This window comes from Pteronotus mesoamericanus, unplaced genomic scaffold, assembly GCF_021234165.1.
Source record: "Pteronotus mesoamericanus isolate MK-2021 breed Mesoamerican mustached bat unplaced genomic scaffold, CSHL_Meso_final contig_26, whole genome shotgun sequence".
NCBI lineage: Eukaryota > Metazoa > Chordata > Mammalia > Chiroptera > Mormoopidae > Pteronotus > Pteronotus mesoamericanus.
In genome coordinates, this window is record NW_026555109.1 from 11,421,726 (window position 1) to 11,440,613 (window position 18,888).

The 18,888-nt window shown below is 32.3% G+C and overlaps 1 protein-coding gene and 1 pseudogene across 2 annotated transcripts in view; both read left to right on the forward strand.

Annotated features, from left to right (window-relative positions):
- The window catches only part of MYO16 (myosin XVI), a 590,664-nt gene that overhangs the window by 295,831 nt on the left and 275,945 nt on the right, over window positions 1-18,888 (forward strand). For both annotated transcript variants that reach the window (XM_054574388.1, XM_054574387.1), the window contains exons 12-14: window positions 4,042-4,107; window positions 14,084-14,211; window positions 17,103-17,208. In XM_054574388.1, coding sequence (XP_054430363.1) covers window positions 4,042-4,107; window positions 14,084-14,211; window positions 17,103-17,208 — 300 coding nt within the window. The remainder of the gene's footprint in view (window positions 1-4,041; window positions 4,108-14,083; window positions 14,212-17,102; window positions 17,209-18,888) is intronic.
- LOC129071165 (COMM domain-containing protein 8-like) lies at window positions 7,802-11,667 on the forward strand (annotated as a pseudogene).

The window sequence follows — 18,888 nt, forward strand, 5'->3', positions numbered from 1 at the left end:
ATTCTCTGGAATTTAAGAGTAATTTTGAGATACTAACAAATAAGGTCTCTTTTCAGTTCAATTATTTCACTGTTATTCTTTTCTTCTTTACGTGGCTATAAAATTCTTGCCAATCCTTCTCTTAAGTAAATGCTGTAATGAATTACAACATATGAAGGGAATAATGCAAAATTATTAGTGAATGGCTATATGATTTTTTACTTGATGTATACACATGTATAACCAGCAGCTTAATAAAGAAATAAAATATAAGAAACTCCTTCCCTAATTCACCCTAATCATTACAAAGTTTCTGACATATAGGTCTATCTAATAATTTTGTCTGTTTTTATTTTATATAAAAGGAATAATGAAGTATATTCTCTGTTGTGTCTTTCATCTTTTATCATCAGGTGTTTCTGATATTTGGCTATATTATTACTTGCAGCACTACTTATCCATTTTTACTCCTGTGCAATAAATTACTTTGTGACTATATCCTAATTTATTAATTGACTCTACAATTAAGGGACCTTTGAGTTGATCTCACTTTTTGGTTATTATAAATACTGTTATAAACTATCTTACATCTTTTTGGAGGCACACATAGATAAGTATTCCTGTGGAGCATTTACCTGGAACTGTAATGCCAGCATCATAAAGTTTATTCAGCTTTAACAGATACTGCCAAGTGATTTTTCAAAGTGGCTATACTCCCAACATAGACATTTAGGTCTATACATCATCACCAACACTTAGCATTATCGGTATTATTTGTTTTGTTGACTTTTTCAAATTCTATTCATTCTTCTAGTTTCACAATGGCACTTCTTTATGGTTTTAACTTAAATTTCTTTGATAACTAATGATGTTGACTAATATGTTTCTTGCCCATTTGATTCTCTTACTTTGTGAATTGCCTATTTAATTATATTGCCCTTTAAAAATAGGTTGTTTTTACCCATTTTTTCTCCTTGATATGGAATATACATATATTCTACAGTTTTTGGTAACAGAAACTGTATTTATATATATTTTTATATATATAAAAATAAAATACATATATATTTAAACACTGTATATATTTTTTTCAGGCTCTTCTTTGTCAGATACACATATTGCAAGCATTTTCTCCCAATTTGTGGCTCACATTTTAGTTCTAGTAGCATCTTTAGATGAGGAGAAGTTTTTAATTCCTATAAAGTTCTTTAGGGTTAGTGCTTTTAGTTTCCCATTTAAGAAAATTTGGCTTTGGTCATGACAGTATTTTTCTCTGTTTTCTTCTTGAAGTTGATTTGTTTTAACTTCAACATTTATAGTGTATTACCAGCATGGAAATGACTTCACAGGGTTAAAGAGGAAGGTCAGGATTAATGTTTATCCCATGTGATTTCACCCACTTCATTGCAGTGGCATCTTTGTCATAAATCAGGTGACCATGGGGAGTGGGTCTATCTCTAAAATCTGGGGGGGGGGCGGTTGGTGTATGGACCTGTTTTTCTGTCTATAAACCAATACCAAGATATCTTAATCATTATAGCTCATAATACATCTTGATACATAGCAAGTACTCTGACATTGTTCTTCAAAAATATCTTGGCTAATCATGACTCTTAGACATACATATACAGCTTAAAGTCAATATATCAATTTTAATTGTATTTTTATCAGTATTGCACTGAGTATTGGGAATAAATGAGATTATGACAATATTTTTTTAAATTTGATGGCCTATCTTATACTTCTTTAGGCCATCTTTAGTTTCTCTGGAACATTTTAAAATTTTTGGTATAGAAAACTTGCCTATTTTTCTAGTTTTGGTGCTATAATTAATATTATTTTCTTATAGAAAATAACAAGAAAATTTCATTTTCTAATAATTTGTGGCTAATAGAGATACAATATTTTATTTTTACATTTGCCCTTTATCCATCAAACTTGCCAAATTAATATGTGTATATTAATTTATATGGAGATTCTTTTGGATATTCTGCATACATTTCCAGGTACTCTGCAAATAATGACTTTAATTGTTTTCTCTTTTAAAATTGATTGCTTCTTTACTCTCTTTTCTTACATTATTTCATGGGATAGGACTTTCAATAAAAAGATAACTGGAAGTTGCAATAATAAACACCCCTGTCTCATTTTGGTATCCAGAAAAAAAGCTTTCAATGTTTTACCATCCAGCAAGTTTGCAGTAGCTATGCCATTGTAGTAACTTTTTATTAGATTCAGGAAGGACTAATGTATTAATTGTTTTCAAAGTTATTGTTTTAAATCAAGAGTAGGCATTAAATGGTATTAAATGTTTTTCAGCATTTACTGTGACCATAATATGACTTTTCTTCTTCACTTCTTAGTATTTTAAAAGTTAATCTTCTAATATGAAGCCAACATTACATTACTAGAATAAAGTTTATTTGGTTGAGATCTATTATTTGTTGAATGCATTATTGCAATTTAGTTTGTCAATATTTAGCTCAGAATGTTTGCATGTGTTTTGATGAGAGAGAACAGTCTGTATTCCTTTTAATCTACTAGTTACATCTTAAATATAAAGTTCATGAGGGCCTCCAAAAATAAAATAATAATCTCCTATTGTTTTCTGGAATAATCTGTATAACATTTGTTTATTTTACACATCAACATTGGGAAGAATTCACCAGAGAAGTCTAAGTTTTCTTTATAGAAAGGTTTTTAGGCATAGATTCAATTTCTTTTACAGACATTTGATGATTTTCTAGGTATCCATTATTAATTTCTACCTTAATTTTTATCATGACCAGAGAATACACTCTGAGTGGCTCAAATCGTTTAAATGTAATGAAACTGGTCTGTGTTCAGTTTAGGGGATTATACATATATTCTACAGTTTTTGGTAACAATGTTTTGAATATGTCTATTGGTTAAATTTCTAATTTATTTTAAAATTTTGTCTCCTTATTCAGTGAGTTGCTAAGAAAAAACTGTTAAAATTCCCCAGTATCATTGTGAATTCGTGTTTGTCTTCTTAAAGCTGTTGTTGTTTGACATATTTTATCTCAGATTTTGATCTCATAAAAATGTAGAAACTGTTGCATCTTCTGGATTGATTTATTATCTTGTCATTATAAAACGTCATTTTTTATCATTGGTACTGTTTCTTACTTTAAAGTATACAGATATTTTCTATGAATTGAGTATTGCTAAACCACCTTTTTTGTTGTTATTGTTTTTATGTGTATCTTGCTTCATCCTTTGACTTTGAAATTTTATTATCCTTTATATTTAAAGTGCTTTCTTTTGGAGTAGCACATAGTATTTTAATCCAGTTGATAATATTTTTTTTCTTTTTTTGCTCTTTTTATTGAATTTTTGGGGTGACACTGGTTAACCAAATTATACAGGTTTCAGGTGCACAATTCTACAGCACATCATCTGTATACTGCATTGTGTGTTCACCACTCAGGGGAAGATTCAGTTCATCACCATTTACCCCCCCATATACCCTGCTCCATCTCCCTTCACCCCTCCCCCCCACAAATCCTTACCTTTTAATGAGAATATTTGGTAGCTTTACATTTGATGTAATTACTGATGTATTTGTGTTTACACCTGTGATTTATTATTTGATATCTATTTGATTCATCTGTTCTATGTGCCTTTATATGTCAGTACTTGTCCTTTTTTATTGAAAAGTATCTTTATTTGATTTCTGTGCTTATCAACTTTTCAGTTATGCATTTTATGTATTATTATTCTGTAGCAACATAGAACTCATTACCCCATTTACTTCATCGACTATATTTTGCTATGTGTTTTAATTTTACATTTTTTTAAAATCCAGTCTGGTTCTCAGAAAACCTAATCATTTCACTTTTTATGTGTTCAGTAGAGCAAACCTATTGGCTTTATTTTATATGAATTTGACTTTTCTATTTCTTTATTTACAAACTTAAAACGATTCACAAAATGTTAAAGTGTAATTTTTACTTATTCTTTATATTGCACAGTGATTTTAATTTTAAAGGTGCTATTTATATGGTTCAAGAAGTATTTTTTTTCTTTTTCTTTTAACAGACTTTTATTGGGGACATCCTCTTGCTTGTTAACCCATTCAAAGAGCTTCCAATTTACTCCACCACGGTGAGTATAAAATTTAATGTACCACTTAATAATGTAGAATAATACTCACCAGATACAGCTATATGTATCAAATGACCAATCAAGAAGAAAAACCCTAACAATACATAAGAACAAACTTTTCAGAAAATTCTAAATTGAGTAGTTACATAATGATTCTCTTCATTATAGTAAATCTTTAAAGATTTTGGTGTATAGTTATTCATAATACTGTTTTTAAATATTTTTAGAATTTTGAGTTCTTTCTTTCCATTTTGTATGTTGTTAATTTGAGTCTTCTCTGACTTTTAAAAATCAATTTGCTAGGGATTTTTTGTTTACATCTTTTCAAAGAAAACTCGTAACTTTTAAACATTTTCTATTGTCTTTATTCTCTATACAATTGATTTTTGTTTTTTATCTTTATCTTTTTCTTTTACTTCCTTTGAGTTGAATTTGATAGACATTTAAGTTTTATAGTTAATTCACTGATATTTTGCCCTTCCTAAATAAATATTTGAGGCTTTTTATTTTGCTTTAAATGCAGCTTTACTAAATTCTATATCTTTGATATTTCACAATTTTATTATTCTTCAGTTAAAGATGTTTTGTATTATGATTTTTGTTGTATGAATTCTATAAATGTATTTTTTTCTATTTTTTACATTTGCTTTAATTTAGTCTACAGTCTGGTCAGTAGATTGACTAGGTTACTTCACTTATTAGGTTACTAATTGTCTCTTCTATTGTTTTGAATATATAGATAAAACCATCTATGAACTTGTTGATATCAGCTGTTTTTTTCTAATATTAAAATTTTTATTTTGTACTTGGAGATTCTAATTCTCTGATAAAATTCTTTACTTCACCACCTATTTTCTTGAACATGTTAATAATTTAATTTAAAATATGTACGTGATAACTCTAATGATAACAACTTATTCTAGTAACTCTAATTCTAGTTAATAATTCTAATAATTCTAATCTAATGTAATTATCATATCTAATGGTATCTGGGTCTGTTTCTAGTTTATGTGTCACTTGGTTTCCATTACATGGATGTTATTCACTGACATTCCTGGAACATGTTGATTGAATACTGAACCTTTTATATAAATGTTTATAGAGGCTGGGATGGTATTATCTTTTTTCAAAGAAGTTTTTATTTTTTTTCTGATAGATAAATACATTATAGGCAGATGATCTTGACTCTAGTAACGTTCCTTTACTTTGTGTTTGCCCTTATGCATAAGGTGGCCCCCCTTAAAGGTCTCCATTGAGAAGATGGGGTAATGTCCATCTTGGCTTTACTTTGTTACTGATACCTGAACTTGATATTGTATCTTCCCAGCAGTGTTAAACTGCTGGAATATTGTATCTGCTTAATTCTCTACACAATTATGTTTTCTTTCTATGGGACCTTGAAGCAAAATGGCGATGTATGATCAGAAAAAGTTGTGCAGAACATCCTGTTTGGCTTGGTGCATTTTGATATTCTCCAAGATCTTGATCCCTTAAGTTCTAGCTGCTTTGGTGATTTTCAGAGGCCTCAAATAGGTGTTTAATTTGTATTTTGTCCAGCTTTTGTAGAGGTTCATGGTGAGATCATTAGTCTGTTTCCAGCTACTTTATTAGAGCTATAATAAAACAGCCTATTCCTATTTTTATTGCATTGGTATCAGAATATCATTTGCCTTCAAATATCTAAGCTTGGTTGAAATTCCATGATTTTTTAATTCTGCATATATTTTTCCAAGAAAGAGAGAGATGCTATTTAAAGTTATTTATTGAGTGAAGGGTCAAATCAAGGAACATGCATAAAGGACCAATGGGCAAAGCCAAAGTGGGGAAGGCTTGAGGGTGGAAGGTGGGGGCAGGTAGGGCAAGGGAAAGTGGTGGAGGGAAAATGGAGACAAGTGTATTTGAACATTAAAAAGAAATTTTTTAATTGCAAAAAAAAAGTTAACTATTAATGTATTGTTCCTGGCTTATAGTGTGACCTTTGACTGTAGGGTGAACATAAATCTTATGGCAAGACAAAAGTGAGTTTTGAATAATTGAATGAAATATATATATATACCTATATAAATATTATTTAAATGCAGGAGGTCAAACTCTAAGTATTAGGGAAAATACAACATATTTGTTATCATATGGTATTATCTGCCTTATTATATTGTATCTTGTAATGGAATAAACTTGTATTTTGTGGTTTATTTTTAGGGTGTCTGCATTATGGCAGTTTCATGGTTTCAAATAATATGGTATATTTGAATTTCAGAAATACATGCTAGTAGATAAAAGAAGAGAAACATTAAGAGACATATTTCTTTATTAATGCAGGAATGATTGTAATGCATTGAGACTTTTGCCAGAACACTTCATTAAAGCTTAAAATGGCAAATGCAGTCTATAATTTATAGATATCAGACTTTATATACATCATTTCCAACCAACTCTGATGTAGAATATAGAGGAAAATAAATATATTTTGGTAAAATATGCACTGATATATAGCTCACAGTAAACTTACTTTTAACAGGCTATAATGAAACTTTACAGCATCTAGTACTTTGGAATTCACATATACTATGGAGTATCAAATAGTTTGTATCCACCTGGTATATAAGTAACAACCCATAAAATTATAGATATTAGATAGAAGTGAGGATTTAATTTTTAGGGTGAATTAGTGGACATTGTCTGTAGCAATGTTAGTACCTTGTAATTTTAAATTAGCTATTTGTGTACTGAACCGCATTTAAATGATCTCATTGTCATATGGACATACAAGAGAAAGTTCCATTTCTTTTTATGTATCTATTGATTATAATTACGTGTATGTTTATTATTTTAAATAATAAATTTTGTTTAAATAGTTTTGTTTTCTCCCATGTTGATTAGTTTAATGAAAGAAGAAAATACATTGAGTATGATCATGTCTATAAAGATTATACAAACCAGGAAAATGACTTCTGTGTTTCATGTTGAAAAAAATAAAGTCCACAACCACCATCTGTGCTTTATTTTGTCATTACCAATACCATTAACTGTGTTATATTAAGCCATTGCATAATATTCCTTATGTAGAAGGTCATTAATCATGGATGTAGAATACCCTTTGTGGCAAACTTTGTTTTGATACTAATATAAACACATGACAGCAAGCAGCTCTGTTCATTAGATGGTTTGCTGCCGTGAGCAATGTTGCTCTGACGCTAAAGGTCGCTGGGGAGAAGTGGCACTGAGGGGCCAGTAGGAAGATAGTTTTAAATGAAGTATAACCATCAGGGAAAGATTCATTATTATGCTGCCTATTTATGCTGAAGACAAATATCATTACTCATTTTAAACATGTAAGAGATAGAGGAGAAGGAGAAAATAGAAAAGTAGCCAGATTTTTCTGAATAGCATGTATAAAAAAAGCAATCATAACTAGGGACAAGACTGCTTTATAAGACCAACAAACATTCCTTTATTAAATGTAATATGTTGTGTTAGATATTTAGGAATCCTGAATCTCTTTGTCCTTAAGTATTGCATTGACATTCTAGAAGCAAAATGCAAAAATATCATAAAAAACAATCAGATTCCACTTGTAGGTGAGATAGGAAAAAATCTGTCTTAGGGGTACATGCTATTAATTCACATGTCAAAAGGTTAGAATGGAAGGAAATCTTAGGTTTAGAAAGGCATTACATGGGAAAAATTTTAAAGAATGGGTAAGATTCTGATAAGAAGAAAGGGAGTATATTTTGCAGAATTGCCTAGAGCCGCATTTTGGAGATGAAAAAAATATAAGGCCGTTTAGAGAAATGCACAGAACAATTTGACAAATTAAGAAGGTCAAAAAGGTGAATAATTAAAATTTTAGTTTTTAGGCCTAGATTATAAAGGTAGATTAGAGAGTTCGGGTTTTATTTTTTTAGAAAATAAGAATGATTAGGAAAAAAGAAGTAAGATACAATTAGAGTGTTTAGTCTGTTTGTTAATATCAGTTTAAGGAGAGGAGATATTTAGGCAAGAAGACTAATTTGTAAATACTGAAATAATCCAAGAGTAAATTTATCAGGGCCTAATATGGGAACTCTAGTAATGGGAAAAAATAGAATACATTGAGTGAGTTTGTGTAAAGACAGTAAGTACTATTCAAGGAGTAATTTTATTTGAGGAATAAATAGAAGAGAGGATCAACTGATGGCACAGGTTTTAAAAGTGTGAGTCTGGGAGAGAAAGGGTATTGATAACAAAGAAAATGAAAGAAAAGGAAAAAATTCATGAGAAAAACCAGGTTCAGGTAAATAAAATATATGAAGTTTATGGAGGTTAATTTGAAGTAATGTTGAGATTCTATACCTCATGCACAATTAAGAATAATTCCCATAGGCATTTCACTTTGTAAGATTTCTAGGATTCATACCATGTTCAAAAATGAAGTAGAAAAATAATAGAAAATGAAGAAGAAAGATGACAACAATGACAGCCACTATGGTGGCAACTAAAGAACCAGGTCAAATGCAGTGGCAAATTTAGTAATCAGAAAACCAATGAACAAGAGAATGTCATGAGGACAAATGCTTGAGCAGTGAATATTCACTGACCCCTCACATAGCAATCTGAGGACTTTCTTGGATGTTTCTCATTGTCACTGTTACTATGGAGTTCACAACCCACACATGTATCCTCTTGAAACTCAATGCACAAAATGCTGACACCATTCAGGATAAAATACCCGGGGATAATTTTTCAAGATTATATTTTTGAATATGCATAATACAAAACAGAGCAGCACCCAATCATTTTTCATCCTTTACTTGTCAGTGAGATTAAGCTGTCCCAATATGTAACATGGCATCTCGTGTGGGATGCCAGGTTAGGGCGCGGCTTAATTTTAGATTCTGTTTGCTGTTGGTCTCCTGATATTCCCGTTGCCAGGCATGTTGGGTTTGACAGGCAGCTAGAGTGTCTGAGCAGGGTTTTTGTAAATGGAGGAACAGGGCTGGAAAGCAATGCTAACATGTTTAGGGTTTGTTATTACATGGCAGACCTGCTGCAAAAAGCTTTACATGTATTATCATATTTAATCTCAAAAAGCAACACAATCAGTGTAAGAATAATTATTTCTAATTTGCAGATAGATAAACCGAGACTTAAAGAGATTAAATAAGTTTTCCAACATTTTCCTGTGAGTGGCAGAGACAGACTTTAAATCCGGATCCTATAGCAAATGCATGACAAACTACTCTCAGCAACAAGGTGCTGAGCCCAGAGGCATGTGTGTTTAATTGTGTGTGGTCCTTTGAACAAAACATTTTTTTCCAAAGTCATCTATATATAGGTATATAACTAATGAAGAGGAAATCCATTCAGGTGACATGTTCATGCTATATTGTAGAACTAACACAACAGCCCATGCTAACTCAATCCATTGGCATTGGGGGGTTCCCCAGGTTACCAGGATCCCGACACTGTGGACCTGTGAATGACTCACTCATAAGCTATGGAACTGCATGGTTGGCTTCAGCAATCAGAATATGGCAAGACCTGCAATCTCCTGGCAGTTTATTAAGAGGCATCATTGAACAGTGGAAAATAGGAGGGGACTGATCCATAAAGAAGGGCCTTTATTCATTGGAAACTGAGAGTCTAGCACAGACTATCAATAACCACAAATGAAGATGATGTAATGTCATCTCATCCATAAAAATAAAAAGAAATAGCACACAAAATTCCCACTGACCAGAATCCTCTTGTTCCGAAATGATACAGATGGGGAGAGAGTAAGGTGAAATGGAGAGAGGTAGCCTGTAGGGCAGGAACTTTCTTACCCTGATTATATTTGCTGGACTGAATGAGAATGAGCAGTAATATTGATAATGATAGTGATAACCAATAGAAAGTTAGAACTTATGTAAGTGAAAATCTTCAAGTTTTGATAGAAGTAATTAAATTGAAAATGGTATCATATTAAAGTTATTATTTTATATTTATATTACACAGCATAGAATTAGCATCAAGCAAAGAATTATCAGATGGTAGCAGTGGATTATTTTATAATACAAACTGTAAAATCGCATGAAAAGGAGATTTGCAAGGGTTGGGAAGTGAGAAAAGTTACTAGTTTGGTAATCATGAAAAAACTTTATTTAGACACTCAAAATCCATTACTATATTGAATCTCTAGTGAAACTTAGCCTAAAGAGAATAGGTAATCCCAAATTTGTGTGAAGAAACAGAATAGGAATGTGAATGTACTCTGTGTGCAAGTGGTTTCCTTCATATATGCTCCTAGGTCTCTGATGTCTCCCTTTGTTTATAGCATCTAATGAAATCACCAGCAGGACTTTACAAAACAGGTTAGTTTAAAAAGTATTTTGTCAAAATTAAATTGTTAGACTTGGGGAGAAGTGAAAGGGTGTTAGTCCAAGTGTTCAAAAAGGACAGAAATTTGTCCTAAATGAAAATAAAGCTGGGCTAAATGTCCTAGTGGGTTTCTGAATTATAATGTATACATAACTATTCTCAAAAAAGTTTTAATATTCACTTTAAATTGGGGAATAATTCAAAATACAAAAAAGTCCAAGTCTAATACAATTGGCAATTGTATACACACCACCATATGGGTCTCATATTTTAAAAAAATATTTTAAATAAAAATCCATTGTTTTACATATACTCTTGTGATCAAGATGCAACTTTAAAGATTTAACAAGAAGCCGTTGTTTTCTAGTTTAGTTGTAACATTTATTTTCTGGGTAGTACAGAAAATAAAGGTATGCCTTAATGATATGGTGTCTTAAATTACATGACGTAGTGTGCCAGGAACACAGAGTAAGTTCCACCGCAGCTTATTCCTTCTATAAGCAATCATGACCACTATCCTGTCATTATTACACTCTCATCTAATCTTTTGTATATTTACCATATATATGCATATACCATTATTTTCTATTTTAATTCACTTAAAGAACATATCCTCTTTTAAAAAAATTATTAACCATAGCGCTTTCAAATATTTTTTTATGTTAAAAGGTTTGGGTCTAGTTAATTTATTCTAAATCCCCTATAGTATTTTATGGCATTAAAATACAGTTCTATTGGTGGCAGCTGCAGAAGCTTCCAGTCGAACTGGGCCCACAGCTTCTTCACAAAATAATTGATGGCATTTGTGGCTGAATTTATCCTCTCTATCAGGATTATCAGAATGCTTAGGACTCCACAGAATGGATACATGTTCTAAAAGATATTACCAAAATTTTTCAAAGCTGTATTTGGTAAAAATTATCTGACGAAGAGATATCTCAGCAGTTGAATTCATTTCATCAGGAAGTGATCATGAAATGCTGGAAAAATTAGGAAAGATTAAATTAATCAGGCTCTGTTAGAAGAAGTTGATATTTCCTCTGCACAGCTAAGGATTCTGATTGATAGTTGAAGCTTACACTTTCTCCTGACAAAATTTCTGCATTACAAACCCAACTTTTAAACCTTCATCTACAGGTAAAAGAAAGTAGTGAAGTCAAAGGATATTTTGTTGAAATGAGTAAAGAAGAGCTGCAGACTCTAGTACATTCTTTGGAATAACTGGAAGTGATGAATACAAACATTGTGAGATTGCACTGCTACAACTGATATGACAGAGTAAATAAATACTGTGTGTTCAGAAAACCTGCAGTACACGATAATGCTGAGCTGAGAATGCAGCCAAGTTGAGATTACAAAGATAAAAATGTATCCAACTACTTTAAGAACAGGAAATTATGTAGTTGACAGGAAATCAAGCTCTACTTCTAATTAGCCATGTGACTTACGACCAGTCACTAACTTCTTTGCATCAATTTCTTTACCTATAAAAAGGAAGATGATTCTCATACATAAGTCATAGGACTCCAGGAGGATTAGATGAGTTAGTGAACATAAAGTGCTGAGAACAGCAGCAAGAACATGGAAGGTGGAAGCCATTATTATTATTATTAAACTATCTTTGATAAAGTTATCAATGTTTTATGTGTGATATATTCCTTTATTGTTTGACATGGCACTTCCCTTGTTACTAGAGTTTTCTGTATCTTTTCTCATATTTATTGGCCATTCTTTTCCATTTATATTCTTTGTCCATTTTTTAAGTTTTATTTCCAATTTTTCTCATTGATTTCTAAGAGTCATTTATAAAATATTTGCAATTTATTGATTATATACACAGCTTATTCTCTCTGTCTTTGCTTTGACTTTTTATTTTATTATTTTAGTGTTTGTGGTTGCACAGGAGTTGTTCAATGTACTATGAGATTGACCCATCTATACCATTATAATTTGTTTGTGACCCTCATTTCCTTACTCAAATTATGATAATTATATTCCATGTACTTGTCTAAATTATTTAAGCTTTGCTGTTCATATTTAGGACTTAGATTCTTCTGGAATTTATTTTTACATATGGCATGAGGTAGAATTCAATGTTTGTTTCCTTTACAAATACATGGTTAGTTTTCTGAACACCACCCTTCGCTATACTGATAAGTGATGCAGAATCCTGTCATGCACCAAATCCCCTCCCATGCGTGTGTTGAGTTAGCTATGCAGTGTATTCTAGGGACCTCTTTTTCTTGTATCTGCACCAGAACTACAGTGTTTAATGACTTTGGCTTCTTGACATTTTTATAGAGATGTAATGCATATGAAAAAGGCTCTTTTCTCAGTATACCAACTATTATGTGCTCATGAGCTCTCAGGTGCAATACATTCCCAGCACTTCCAGAAGCACCATTCTTGCCCCTCTCCAATCACTACACACCTTGCCCGAGGTACCACTGACGTGATGTCTAACAGTGTAGATTAGTTTTTCCTGTTTTTATATTTTATGTAAATGGATCATATAGTATGTTCTCTTATGTATCTGATAGATTCCACTCAACATTATGTTTGTGAGATTTATCTAATTATGTCTTATAACTGTAGATCATTTATTCTACTTTTAAACATTCTTTTCCCCTATACTTTTAAGTAACCTCAATCATATGGAAAATTTGCAGGCAAATAATACAAACAACTTGTTCCTTCAACCATTTTCAAATAATTTGCTGGCATGTTGTCCTACTAACATTGAAGACATGTACCATGCATTTCCTGCCAACAAAGACATTCTCCTATCTAACTTCCATACAACCATCAGAAAATAGTTGTTACTGACGCACTGCTATCCTCTGATACAGAGGCCTTGTTCAAGTGTTTCCCATTGTCCCCATGATGCCCTGATAACCAAAGATCCAGGCCATCATGCAGGGTGCACCGAACCACAAGGTCCTTTAATCTTCCACCTGGAGCAGTTCTTCAGTCTTCTCTTGAACTTCCCAATCTTGACACATTTGAAGAAACAGGCCAGTTATTTTGTAAAATAAAAATTGTTTGCCTGATATTTCTTCCTGAGTCAGAAGTCTTCCTATCATTTTGTTTATTCAAATGTAAATGACTTCATTAGAAAATCAAAAGGACTGAAAATACTGGCACTTAATCACCATGGCAATCATATAAATCACTGTCACTGAAATTAAGTTAATTAAATTTCTGTTTTTCTGAGAAATTTATAAATTCATATGTGTTTTAGTGACAACTGCCTTCTATTCAAATAAAAAATTCTATCTTATGGGATTGTAATTAAATTTGAGAAATTGTATTTGATGTAAATTATCGGTTTCTATTCACTTCATAGTTATCTATTAAACTGGATTTTTGTGAGTTGCTTTTCTTAAAGACAGCAGAATAATTTAAAGTCTGTGAACCTGGTAATGAAGGATCAAATATAAGCCTCCATTTTATCACTAAGCATGCTTAAAATGTGCTGAGAAAAGCATAATTTTACAAATGCTTTTTAGTTACAAGTGAGGTCCAAAATTTGAGATAAATTCACTTTTGTGTTTTGGAAATAAGTCAGCTGAGCCATGCAGTAAAGTATCCTGAAGCCTTTTCACAGAGATGTCTGTCTTTGTGCGCACTGTTCCAGGTCTCCCAGCTTTACCTGAGCAGCACTGGGCAGCCCTGTTCTTCTCTGCCGCCTCACATTTTCTCCTGTGCGGAGAAGGCGTTTCACCAGCTGTTTCAGGAGCAGCGACCCCAGTGCTTCATTCTCAGGTAAACCCACTCTACAGGGCATCCTGAGTGCTTAGCTGTAGAGTTGTCCTCATTTCTTATGTTTTACTTTCTCAGCAGTTTGCAGACCAGTATATCTTTGCAATAAGTACATTAGACTCCTTACAAAGGAGAAACATCTTTGTTGTTGAAAATAGCTCCAATGTGGCTGAATCAATATCAACAAACTTACCCTGAAACTCAGTTCATTTGGAAGATTTACACTCAGAACCAGAATGTTTTTGCTTTCAAACCTGAGAGCAAAAGGGGAAAGAAAGGCTCCCAATATTAGTGAACCTATACCACAGTTCTCCAAAATGTGGTACTACCCAGAAAACAAAATAAAAATTATTACTTGCCAATGTGGGTTTTCCCATCTGCTTCTAGGTGTTTACCTTTGCTCATATTTCACTGAAATTATATACCACAAAATTTTTTTTATTGAAATGTAATGGTAACATTAACATAAATATGAAGGAGGATGATTTATATTGGAGCAAAAATTCTTCACAACAACAAAAAAAATCCACAGAATTAGAGGTGAAATGTGATTATGCATTGATAGAAGATTAAAGGTACATTTAGGTATTAAAATAAAAACTTCACTGAGAATTATGTTTTACACTAGGAGAAACCTCTGAAAGAGGGGACTTCTATAAATAATCCTAACTTTGTCTGAGTTCTGACCCTTAGTGTTGGTTGAAAACTGACAGTGTAAATGAACCATTGCACAACTCCAGTCAAAGTGAAATGAAGGAGTGTAAAGAAGGAAATTTGGAGAGAACCCAGAGACATGTAAATATTTAAATAAGCATTATTTATATACTTTTACATTTTTGATTTGATCAAATAATGTAATGGAGGGTCAAGTTGATTGGTTGCAAACTTTAGCATTCTTATTTCCAAAATAGCATGCGAGTAAGTAGTTGTTTTCACACTTGTTCTGAAGTGTTCCCAGGATAAGGGAGGCACTGGAGAGTGACCCCACCCATTTTGAATCTAAGAACTTTATTTTTATTTGCTGTATCTATTGTATTTTCTGGACTTGCTATGACAAAAATGGGACACTTCTTAAAAATTATGAGATCATGAGTATATGGTAGTGTCAACAATAATAACAAGTAATTATTAAGAACTTACTACATGCTAGACCTTTACTGGATGATTTCTGTGTATTATCTTGTTCATTGCTTTAGCAACCTTATGAGATAGGTATTATTATTTTTATTAAGTGACTGAATATGACAAGGGTTAACTTATTAGTCCAGGGTCTTATAATTAGTAAATAGTGAATTGGGGATGTGAACCCAATAGTGTGAATTAATAAATGATGATTAATTTATTATGATCTAGGGTTCAGTATCTAGGATATGGACTTAAGAGTCTGGCTTCTGTGCCTGAGCAAAGCTTAACCGTCCTCATAGCCAGACACCAGTGCATGGCGAGCCCCCTCTGCTCTCCTAACAAGGCTTTCAGTGGCCCACCCCGATCTCCCCTAAAACTGTGGCCACAAATCCATAGGTTTACCTAAGTTTTTGTTTAATCTACTTAATTCTGTGAAAAGATATTGGTTTTTAGTGAAGCTTTGAGGAACTAATGGTTTCATATCCTTTGGAAGTCTGCTTATTATAGAGTTCACGATGTTTAACAAATTTTCAGTAAAGGTACTTGCACCCCAACGATTTCTACATGTTTTGCTCATGGAATTTTTTTTCCAGTTAGGAATTATTAATATTCTGCAGAACCAGCATCCCTTTGAGACATTTTTAAAGGCTAAGACATCATGTATCAACCACTTATTCTGAAAAAAGATTTCTTTATTAAGTTTGAATAGAGTATCACCTAATTCCAGTATCCAGAATTGAAGAACAAATCTGTGATCACAAGAACTTCTTATTACAGTCATTCTCTGTCTTCTTTACCAAATAATGGTAAAGAGCTTTATATATATTTACTTTTTGACTAATAGAAAAAAGACCTTTTATAAGTATTCTATCTGGATACAGTAAAAACTTTATTTTATATCAGACCACTTTGGTATAGTAACTATTGTATTGGAATTTTATGTTAACTCTATATTGTCTAATTTCAGGAGTATAATATAGTTTCTATATATATATATATATGCCTTGGAAATACCAAAAGTATTTTCATTAAAAATAACAAGTGTGGTTAGTGCTTGCTCCTAGGTCAAAGGAAAATGGGAAATGTGGACTGGCAGAACGGAAGCAATTTCAAGAGGAAACAGCCATGTTAGGGTCTGCTGGGTCTCAGCACTTCGTTCGCTTACTCACATCTGACCATCTCACCAACTTGGTTTTAGTAGCTGTACATTCTGTGTTCATTCAGAAGAAAAGAGAAGGAAGACTCAGAAAGATATAATGACTTTTCCAGGGAAGATATAGTGTCTTTTCTGGAAGGTGCAGGAATGTTTAACAAGGCCAAACCAGGTGGCTCAAGGACACATGCACCTGTAGCGCACAGGGCTGTCACCTTGGCTCTACCTCACTTACTTTCATTCACAAATCTGAGGACAAGTTAACAGTGTCTTTCTTTTCCACCTAACACCTTTTAGCAGTAATTCACGTACTGTACATGGTTCTACACTGTAAAATATCAGATGGCAGTGTTTGCATCATATTCATTGGTAGTTTCAGTATCTAAACCCCATAGGATACCTGACATAGTACACATATGCTAAATACTTTGAATGAATAGATCACATTGAAGAGTTAAACGATACCATGAACTCATACAAAGTTATGTTGTTCCCTACCATCATTGTATCTGAGAATTATCTGTGGTTATTAATTTTTTACTGCGTGTTCCCAAATAGTAAACTTATGTTTTTTCTCTTTGTTTTTTTTTTGTTTTTTGTTTTGTTTTGTTTTTAGTGGAGAAAGAGGATCTGGAAAGACTGAAGCCAGCAAACAAATAATGAGGCACCTAACCTGTAGATCTGGAACCAGTGGGCCTATATTTGATTCCAAATTTAAACACGTAAGTTTCTTATTTGGCTTGGAAAATATGTTGAACCAAGCAACGTGTCATTTAAAAATAGAATGGCATCATAATATACCATACATTTGACCTTAAGTTGGTCAAAATTTGTGAAAATAAAAAAGATTGAGCCTTAGTATAAATATTGTTCAAGTGAACTTTTCTTGTATATATTTAAAAATATTTTGAACATACTCTCTTCATATTTGTAGGCCAGTTGGATTAAAAATATGTAATTTAGTTAGAAGTTGTTAACGTATAAAATGTCGCTTTGGTGTGTAGATGCCTTTGGCAAGGCTGACCCAATCAGCAATCTTGGGTGGGGATTATTGAAGGCCGATAATAAAGTTTCAGTGTATGTATAGGAATTGGCAACAAGAAACCTTAAGAACATTCATGAGCAGGAAGTAAATCTTCAAGTCCAGACCAAAAAAACATTAACCTTATATGTCAAAAATTACATCCAGTGTCTCACAGATGTAGGAAGAATATGTTTTGTTAAAAAATCAACATGCACTGTATGACATGCAAGAGAATGGTATCCCTATAGGCTATATCATTTTCTTGATCAATAAAAACACATTTCACATCATAGGCCATGTTGCAGCAGCACACACTTTCTTGGTGCATATTTCTAAGTGAGGTATGGCAAACGTAATGACAGTCTTCAGTTTACACAGCTTCCTCCTCCAGCACAGGCCTCACTGCACGCACACACCTTTGCAGGATAAGACCTGAGTTTCATTCAGCAATTGCATAGTGTCTGATTATATTTGAATAAAAACAGTTGCTACTATCTGAGATCATTCCTTAAAACAATGCTGTCTAAAGGCTCGTACACATTAAGAATCTAGAAATGTATTGCACAGTGGGTATTGTGCTGTTTGTGTTTGGTTTTGTTTCACTTGCGCCTGCAGGTCAGAATTATTTCTGTCATGGAAGTGTTTACATGGGAATATGCTGCAAATTTAGTACTGGATTCCTCACTTAGAAATGAGAGGAACTGATATTTAATTGGTAGATTAATGTTATTTCCTTATATCTTCTACTTTTGAATAAGTCCTTAAAAAATTAAATTTGCTTTTATGGATTTCCAAGAATGTGCCTGATTCCGGAGGTTTCTTTATGAAGAATATATAATAAATCATCCTGCAGTGTATCCATGGTATCATATGTATTCATTAATGACTTTACTTCATAGCCATTTATTAAGCTCAACCTATAAATTGAGCACCTGCATTAATTCTACAGCACAGCTCAAAATAATTGAACATTCTAGGTTGACTTGGAAAGAATAGTATAAATGATCTCCTTTGTTCAGATATTGTAATATGCGGACTCTTGACAGTTAAGGATTACAGAATTTATAAAACAACACAGTTATAAAATAGACTCAGGTTAACTAATAAAATAACAGGATATATTGGTTTAATTATAATGACAAGCAACAATAGACTCCACTGTAAATTATAGACTAAAACAATCATTTATTAAAATAATCCTTTGGGAAAGAGCAGGCTATGTAATTTCTAAAGTGCATTCTAGATTACTTTATATAAATTGGCTTTGCATTTTAGTAAGTGAATACATTCTAAGTTGCATTTCCTTGGATAAGATAGATCTAACTCTACCAAAATTAATTAGAATCTTGGAATCAATATTATACTATCAATGCAAATT